Source organism: Diabrotica undecimpunctata, chromosome 2, assembly GCF_040954645.1.
Source record: "Diabrotica undecimpunctata isolate CICGRU chromosome 2, icDiaUnde3, whole genome shotgun sequence".
Lineage (NCBI taxonomy): Eukaryota > Metazoa > Arthropoda > Insecta > Coleoptera > Chrysomelidae > Diabrotica > Diabrotica undecimpunctata.
This window is the reverse complement of record NC_092804.1, coordinates 112,611,072-112,620,152: the sequence shown is the minus strand read 5'-3', so window position 1 is coordinate 112,620,152 and position 9,081 is coordinate 112,611,072. Positions and strand designations below refer to the sequence as shown.

General features: G+C 31.9%; 1 protein-coding gene across 1 annotated transcript; it reads right to left on the bottom strand.

The window, feature by feature from the left end:
* Positions 1–1,254: 1,254 nt before the first annotated feature.
* On the bottom strand, positions 1,255–6,888 carry LOC140433868 (uncharacterized). Its single transcript, XM_072521842.1, has 2 exons — positions 6,841–6,888; positions 1,255–1,626 (listed from the first exon to the last, which is right to left on the bottom strand). The coding sequence occupies exons 1-2, from the start codon at positions 6,886–6,888 to the stop codon at positions 1,255–1,257; spliced, it is 420 nt and encodes a 139-aa protein (XP_072377943.1).
* Positions 6,889–9,081: the final 2,193 nt, after the last annotated feature.

The window sequence follows — 9,081 nt, the reverse complement described above, 5'->3', positions numbered from 1 at the left end:
CTATGAAATTACCAAAAACTAGCCGTCTGCTGGGATTTTATGGTCTATACCTGATCCGGGTGCAGGTAGGCCAGTGATCAGTTTACCAATCTCTTAGGGTCTATTTTGAAAACCCTACTTTTATGGCGGTGATGAGTTTGTACTATGTACGAGGGTATTTATGGTAATTGGTTATGAGTTTACGTGTACCCTTTAATGTTTAGTCTCACAGTTTATTTTAAATAATCTCAACGACTAGTAAGTTGTACTGCCGAATTGTGATATTTTGTAAATGTTTACAAATTTTTTTTTGTATATATTGCAGTGTCTTGAAAAAGGAATAAAACCATTCAGAAAGCTAGACAAAAAGTCAAGAGTGTTTCTCGAACATCTCGGTCAATCTTCTAACTGCAGCCCTAATAAACTGGTGGTTTTGTTTATATCGACAGTCACTAATATCCATTTATATGTATATATATATATATATATATATATATATATATATATATATATATATATATATATATATATATATTATATATATATATATATTATATATATATATATATATATATATATATATATATATATATATATATATATATATATATATATATATATATATATATATATATAGATCTGTACAAATGATTTATATTTACTACAATATTTTATAGAATAAATTATATTTTCATATTTTCTTTTTTTATAATTATACCGTTTCTGTTTTTTGAAAAAAAAAATTTAAAAACAGTGGTATTCGTGTTTTTGTGAATTATTATTATTTTCCTTCCCTTTTCGTTTTTTTTTGTTTATATCTTTCGCGTTTTCTACTTTCCTTACTGTGCCTTTGATCTCAAACGACATAGAAATGGTACATTTAAGACGTAAATTACATAAGACAACTTTGAAGACGAGTCCAACGGGATCACTAACCCCTTTATAATGTTTCATTGTCAATTTAACTTAAAGTAAACGACAGTTATTCATTACAACTTTTCACAATCCTGATGGTCTCGAATGGTTTCTCAAGTGGTCTGAATGGTCTCCCACAACTCACTGGTTTTTATTTCTGTTTAATCGATTTTTGTTCCATTATATCGCCATCTTCTCAAGTAGTCCACTTAATCATTATTTCAATTCATCTTTTATTATAGTTACAACCAATGATCGTATTCTGTCTATAAACTGTATAATTTTATATTTTAAGTAAATAAATAAAACAGCATATCAACTTTATACTAAATTTTTATTACAATTTACAAAAATTACAAACTAAGATTTTATGGAGGGAAAACGTAATTTATCATATTTCCTCGAACACACAAGTAAATGTAAGGCTGCGGCCTTTGCAGACGAACCTTCAGGTCTGAGTGCACAGTTGGTGATAATTTTGTCAACATTTCCTTGATCACTGACAATATGTTTAATAAGCTCTTTTACTTTTTGCTGATTATAATCTCCATTATTATCCTGAATTCCGAATTTTGTAAACATACAGTTAAGATAGCTAGACAACTGGTCTGGATTAAATTTTTGTTGACTCTTGGCTTTAGCTAAAGCGTCGCGGTCAACTTTTGTGGCCTCATTTGAGTTACACTCGGCAAAATTTTTTGGGAATTCTGCCTCAAAGTCAATAGCGCTTACCTGCAATGGTAAACAATAGTTAATTTAAATTGTTTATTAAAATACCTTCTATATAAATAAAAAAAAAGGTATTTATCCAAAATATTTGTACATAATAGACACAGAACGAAAAAATGAACTATTTTAAATTTTGTACCCAGAAACATTTAGAAAAGAATACAAGAATAAATAATTAAAAGTTCAAAAAAATAAAAGTCAAAAATCAACAAGAGCTTTACAAACAATGCTAAGCTTAATACATAGTTACAAAGTCAGAGAAATATCATTAATATGTTAAGCACAGTAAAAAATAAAAATAAAACTGAATGCCTGATGAAATTAATGCCTGTAAATATATTAAACAAACACAAACAAATTAACGAACCCCTTAAATAAGAATCCAAAGTGATTTGAGAAGGCGATTTATTGATTTCATTCAATCGATCTAATTAATCGATGTAGTACTGGCAATTTCAAAATTTGTCGTGAACAAAAAAGTTTATTTATTTATATTTTGTGAGATCATTGCAAATTTTATACAATAACAAACAAATTTTTGTTTCAAAATGCATAAGTTAAATAATTATCAGTAATAATAATTCGATCCATAACTACCTTTAATTTTCTTTTGGTAGATAGTGACAGTACGAATTTTTATTGCGTTATCCCTATATCCATATTTTATCTGAAAGTACGGTATTCGTCTAAATATACAGTACCGAAATTTAAACGGCTGCGAAATTGCGCACTTAATACTTATTCATTTAATTGGGCTTATTTGTCATTAGCTGCCATATTAACAATGCTTTAATATTAAGACTACCGTGAAAATGGTTCTCACAACTAAGGAGCAAGTGTTTATAGTAGAGCATTATTTCGGCTCATATGGAAATGGACGGAATAAGGTCCAAGTTTGAAGTAAGTAATGTAAGCAATGGTTTAGAAATTTTAGAACACTGGTAGTATATTGAGTCAGGGCAAGGGTTTTTTTGTTTATCTTAAAAGAGTTTTTACCAACAAAAATCTAGGACGCGTTCTCGATCAAATCTGACTGTCTCCAAAGCAAAACCTTTGACATACTGCGTATAAACTGAAAATCAGTGAAATATCCACACGCCCTGTTCAAATCTGTTGTTAATTATTTTTGCCGAAATTTTATTGGAAAAAGACTAAACATTGCGAACAAACGTGCAAGAGAAGTTTATTGTGGAATTACATTTACCATGTCGGTTATATCAATAAACAAATAAGTCGGTTTCTTGGATTTAAACGCCCAGCTGTTATTGAAGAGAAACCACTTCACGGTGAACCAGTTACCATTTGGTGTGCTGGAACTGAGCGTCGTATTATTGGTACTTATTGTGTTAAAGATAAGAATAAACATTTAGGTACTGTTAACCAAGAGTCTGTTTTCAATAGTAGCAGCAATCACAAATTAGAAATATGCTAGTAGTTTATCTACATCTAGTCACTTATTAAATTTTTAAAATAATAAACTTCTTGCATGTAAACCAAGTAAATATAAAATTGTATTTAAAAATTATTTATAAAAGGTATATAATTAAAAAGACCTTTTCGAGCTACATCAGAGAACGTTTTCGGACTAAAAAGTATATCATCAGGGTACATTTAGGGTACATCATGCAGGGGACTATTACTAGGGTACATGAGACCCTAAATATCTGGGTAAAAACCCTTAAAATGGTACATACAAAATTTGTTATATATGTTACATTGTTGTTGAAAAGATGGTGTGATGTTAAGTATTTAGCAGATACCCTGCATGGTAATGTAATACTCCCAAATAGGAGTTGTTGCTGACCCTCCGACAAAGGCCTTTTTCAGGTCAATAAATCAAATTTGCCTTATAGTGTATCTATTATCATCCATAGTGTCATGTGTTATGACCTTGTATGTCGCTATACATTCATTATTAACAAATATGCTGTATAGTGCCCTTTTAGTAGTCGCCTTGTATGTTTTTTTCATCTTAATATATTCGTTATCTACTCCCCTTACATAGACTATATCGCAATGTCACGATTCAATCAGTTGTTGATTTTGTATTCTGCCAGAGGCCTTGATTACGATTAAGTCAATATATCAAAATTTGTCTTATAGTAAATCTCTTTATCCATAGTGCCCTATGATATCTAGTATATCGCTGTACGCTCATATTGAAGTTTAGTTGTTGACTTTGTGCTTAGCCAGATGCCTTTCTTAAGTCAATAAATCAAAATTTGGGTTATAGTAAATCTATACTAATCCATAGTGCCCTAGGATATGTTGTATGTTGCTAGATGTTTAGTAATAACGATGATGCTGTATAGTGCCATTTTGGTAGTCGCCTTGTTTGTTTTTTCTTCATTAATATATTCGCTATATCCTCTTTTTTTATTTTGCTATGTCGCATGTTAGGTTTCGTTCAGTTTTTTATTTTCTGCTCAGTCAGAGGCCTTTTTTAAGCCAATAAATCAAAATTTGTCATTTAGTTAGTCTATTTTTACGCATTGTGCCCTGCGATATCTTGTATGTAACTATCTGTTTAATATTATTGAAGATACTGTATAGTGTTCTTTTGGTAGTTGACTTGTTTATTTTTTCTATCTCACTGTATTTAATATATCTTCTTCTTTCATTAACACATCACTCGTTCCAATCGGACCAATAACAACGGAGATATGTTGTAATGCCCTTTTGGTGATACTACCATGTGTATTTTTTCTATCTTAATATATTTGGTACCCCCTCTATTCGTCAATCATGAATATACGTCACGATCCGATGAACTATTTCCACCACAAAAAACTCAAAAAATATTTGAATTAGGAATTTGTGGAATGAGTTAGCAATAAATCAACCATATTTAGTTCAAGAACAAAATATGAATACAATGTTAGTTGGTGGTTCAGAATTTCTTTCCTAGGTGGCATTAGGAGTTTTCGTACCAGACAAACAGTGTGAGTTGTCGGCATAGCCTTTTATATAGATATATTGGGTAATTAGCAAAATCGTTATTAAGTTCATTTGCGCCGCGATGTTGAATGATTTAAACATGTGAATTATGTTGATTAAAAAATAGATACACTTCATTTCCTGTACTGCTTTTTTTCGTAAACAAATAAAGAAAATGTGAAGAATTCGTAATAGAAAAATAATAATTCCTGAAGTTAGAATAAGAGTCTAGTAAAATGGTATTAAGTATTAATGAAGACAAGATAAATAACATAATATCTTGGAGCAACAATCACTGCAGATAATGATATCGCAGAAGAGATTAAAGGAAGAATTCAGGCAGCAAACAGATGTATGTACAGCCTCCACAATACTAATAAATCTAAAAGCCTAACACGAACATCAAATATTAGAATATACAAAACGGTGATTAGGCCGGGGCTCATGTATGGGTGTGAAACGTTGACCCTGACCAAAGAAACTGAAAGAAAACTTAGATGTGTTGAGAGAAAAATCCTCAGAAGAATCTTTGGGCCTTATCACGACATTAATAGCAACCAATACCGAATGAGAACAAATGCTGAGATCAAGAAGATATATAGAGCGAGCGATATAGTCCAAGATATTAAATCCCACCGTCCAAGATGGGCTGGGCATGTCCATAGACTTCCTAATAACCGCCTTGCCAAGTTAATATGGGAGAAAGCACTCACAGGAAGCAGGCCCTTAGGACGTCCACGAATGCGATGGAGAGACAATATATGGTCTGATCTAAGAAAAATGGGGCTACTCACTGACCCAACTATTATGGAGGACGGTTCAAGATGGAAGCAAGTTGTGCAGTCAGACAAAACCCACCCCAGGTTGTAGTTTTACGAGAAGAAGAAGATAAACTACACGTGTGTCATAAGAGAAGTCAATACGAGACAAGACAGAATAGGGCAAAATGTGTCAATAGGATACTCCAACTTTAGAAAGAAGATTTAAATATTTAGGAGCAATAATAACAGCGAATAATGACAGGCAATAATAAATTAAAGCTATAGTCAGGCGCAATCAACATATACATATATTCTAAATAATGTAACAAACATTCTGAAATTGAAGCACATTTATAGAAAAACTAAAAACTGGCATATTATTAATACCATTATATCGATGTGCAATCTTATATACTAAAACGCTAAGCCCTTTTCTTGTTCAGCACTTTACTCAAAAACCATATTAGATAATTAAAATATTTTTTCCGAATATTATTAGTATTACGTATGAGATTGTCAAGATATACTTTTGGTACAAAAATTCACTTCCAGTTTTGAGATGACCGGAAGTTAAAATTTACTTTAAGTTTTAGACCCCACAATGTATATATGGATCGAAAGGTCTCGTCGAGACGAATCTAAATATGTACTTCCGGTTGCGATCCGACACCGGAAGTGACCCGAAACGCGCATAAAACCTCAAGATAGAGCAAATCTGACACCGGATTCGTGATCAACATGCAAAATTAACTGCTAAATGATATCCATGTCGACATTTGATGAACTAAAAATTGCATTCCGGTTTTGAGGTCGACTTCCATAATCACTTTTTTTTTACTTGCATTATTATTGATGAATGTTATGTATATTCTTGCTTATATTGTTTGTATTGACCTCTTAATTTTTCTCGCAAAATAAAAATTTCGTTTAAAAAACTCGATGTCGAGTTGGTTCGCTAGTCTATATTCTAATAGAGGCCACAAAAAGTACGGTGATTTAAATGGAAAGTGTAGAGGAAAGTATATGGCAACCAAAGACACCGGATAAGAACAAAATCGAATGTAAGAGGGTCCAAGGCGCATAGGTTAAGGTGAGCAGTTCACATCCAGCAAGAAGCAGATGACCGATGGTCGAAACTAGCATGGCAGTCTAACTCAGAAAGAAGAAGAATACCAGGACGACCACTCATCATATGGAGAGATAGCCTTGCGAAAGATTATAATACCATCACCTTAGAGATAAACAAAGACCTTCTGATAAAGCGGCAAAAGACGACGGAGACAGTACAGTCAGCCAAGAATCACGATGGATGGTATATCTACAAAGTAAGTAAGCAAGTACAACGTTTCTTAGAATATATAGAAAAATATACATATTTAGAAGGACTAGTTACCTATAGAACTCAGTTGTTAAAATGAGTTTGTATAATAGTGTGAGAAATAAAGATCTGATATTTTTATCACACCAGATAAAGAAAAAGATAAATAGAATTTATTAAAAATACATTTTTTTTACTTACCACTGCAGCAAATACTATTCCCAAAAAGAAAATAGCAAAAGTTCTCATTGTGAATGCAAATAAAGATGTGTAATCTGCAAACTAATTATCACTGCTGAAGAAAGGATTGTTATATTAAGTTTGTACCAATAATTAAACTTTTATAGTTCCATCTTAAGTTGTTGTTTTAAAGATAAACTAATAATAATAATAACAACTTGTGTTCCTTTTATGATAACATTTTTAATATACTTTAGGGCATTTTAATTTTAAACCTGTTATCAGCAATAAACAACAATTAATAAAAGTTGAATTAACTAATTATTTCGAAATAACATAATGAAGCCTAATAGTCTGAGAGAGTCTATACGGGGTACACTCAAATAACAAATAAATTCTAAAAGAAAGCTTTAGGTACGTCATAAGTAACCAGTAAAAAGAGAAACAAAACTAATGAGGATAAAACAAAAAATTTAGTTTAAATATTGAAATTAATAAAAACAATCGAGGTTAGAACGTGTTAGTGCAAGTTGGACCTTTGCAATATTTTTGTAGTTTAAGTAGTGAAAGAATTAATTATTAAAAAAGTATTGAGAGGTGAAAGATATGAATTACTCTAAATTATATTGAAAGGTAAAGTACAGGGCGAAAGATCAGTTGAAAGACGCCAGAACTCGAGGCTGAAAGACCTGAGATGGGTTGACCGCTCATCCACACAAACCTTTCGTGCAGCAAGTTCCAAAGCTACAACTGCGCTTTGGATCGCCAACCTTCGAAAGGCGACGACTTAATAAGCAGAAGAATTAATAAAAATCACAGTGACGTAAAGTTATTGTATTGTGCATCTAAAAATATCGTCACGTCTATATTTTGTAAGAGCAGTTTGAGTAGCTGTCGAATCATGGTTAATGTGTCCGAAGTAAGACCAATATTTTCTTGGCAGTTAATTATCGAAGAATATACTAAATTATTGGGAGTGGCTAATATCCTAGCAGGTTGGTTAAGTAGTAGCTGCTGGTATCTGATCCAAAGTAGAGTTTCGTTAGCTTAAACGTAGAATCTACCTGAGGGACTGGATCTAAACGCTTTTAAGCCTAGCCTCAGAGAACTGTCTTGTAATAAATTCAGCTCTTTAAATCAGATTTTGATGCTGTCAAGTACAGAAAACCACCATAATCTAATCTGGACCGAATCAGGGATCTGTAAATTATCAGCATATTTTTTCTTCTGCTCTCCATTGATAACGTGCAAGTGTTTTTAAGATTTTGAATTTACCAGTACAGTTATCCTTAAGATTTTTTAAGTCCATTTGCAGTTTAACTTCTGGCCGAATACTAGCCTCAAGATTTTATGGCTCGAACGTTTGATACCATGTTGTGTGGACTAGGAATTTTCGTTGTTTACAGCATTTTGAATAATATTTGATGCACTGAATAAGTTTGCTCCACTACAGTAAATGAGTAGATCATTAGCGTACAGTAAAGTTTTTTATTAGTTAACAAACCGCTTTGGAGCTCTCATTAATTGCCAAATTAAATAGAGTTAGACTTAAAACAGAGCCTTGGGATACACCATTAAATTGTTTGAGAATATCTTACTTGTTTTCATTTATTGTAACTTTAAATTAACAGTGATTTAAAAAGTTATCTATGAACGTGTAAATATTGCTGTAATATTATTATCAATGAGTTTGTAGTAGTAGTAGTTTGAGCAGTAATATTACATTCCATGTATATTGTAGAAGGCGCTTTAAAAATTGAAGGCTGCCACAAGTGTATCATGTTGCTTTTAGTTGATAATTGTGTGCCGTTTTGCTATCTCGGATAGCTTTCTTACATTAAGTATTTTATCTGGGTACAGTTTCACGAGAAGCCGATATTATGCATATTCCATTGTGTGCTTACGCAGCAAAGATAATTAAACTCAATAAGAAGTCTAATATTGGATCAAGATCTTCTGGCAGTTCTGGTTGGTTGACCTTGTTTTCAATCAACTCTAAAAAATGTTTCCAGTTGTTTTGAGGTAATTTCCATCTTAAAATTTTTGCTCTGGATTTGCTGATAGAATTAAAAATCAAGATAGGAAAGTAATTGCTGTCACAACGGCAATCCATTGTGGTCCAAATTAGAATTGGTGGTAACCTTATGTCACATAAGTTAAAATCAATTGAGGAGAAAATATTACTAGAGATGTTAAAGGGTGTTGTTGATCTGGTATTCAATATACAGATGTTTTTCTTCCTTTTCTTCTTTTTCTTTCTCT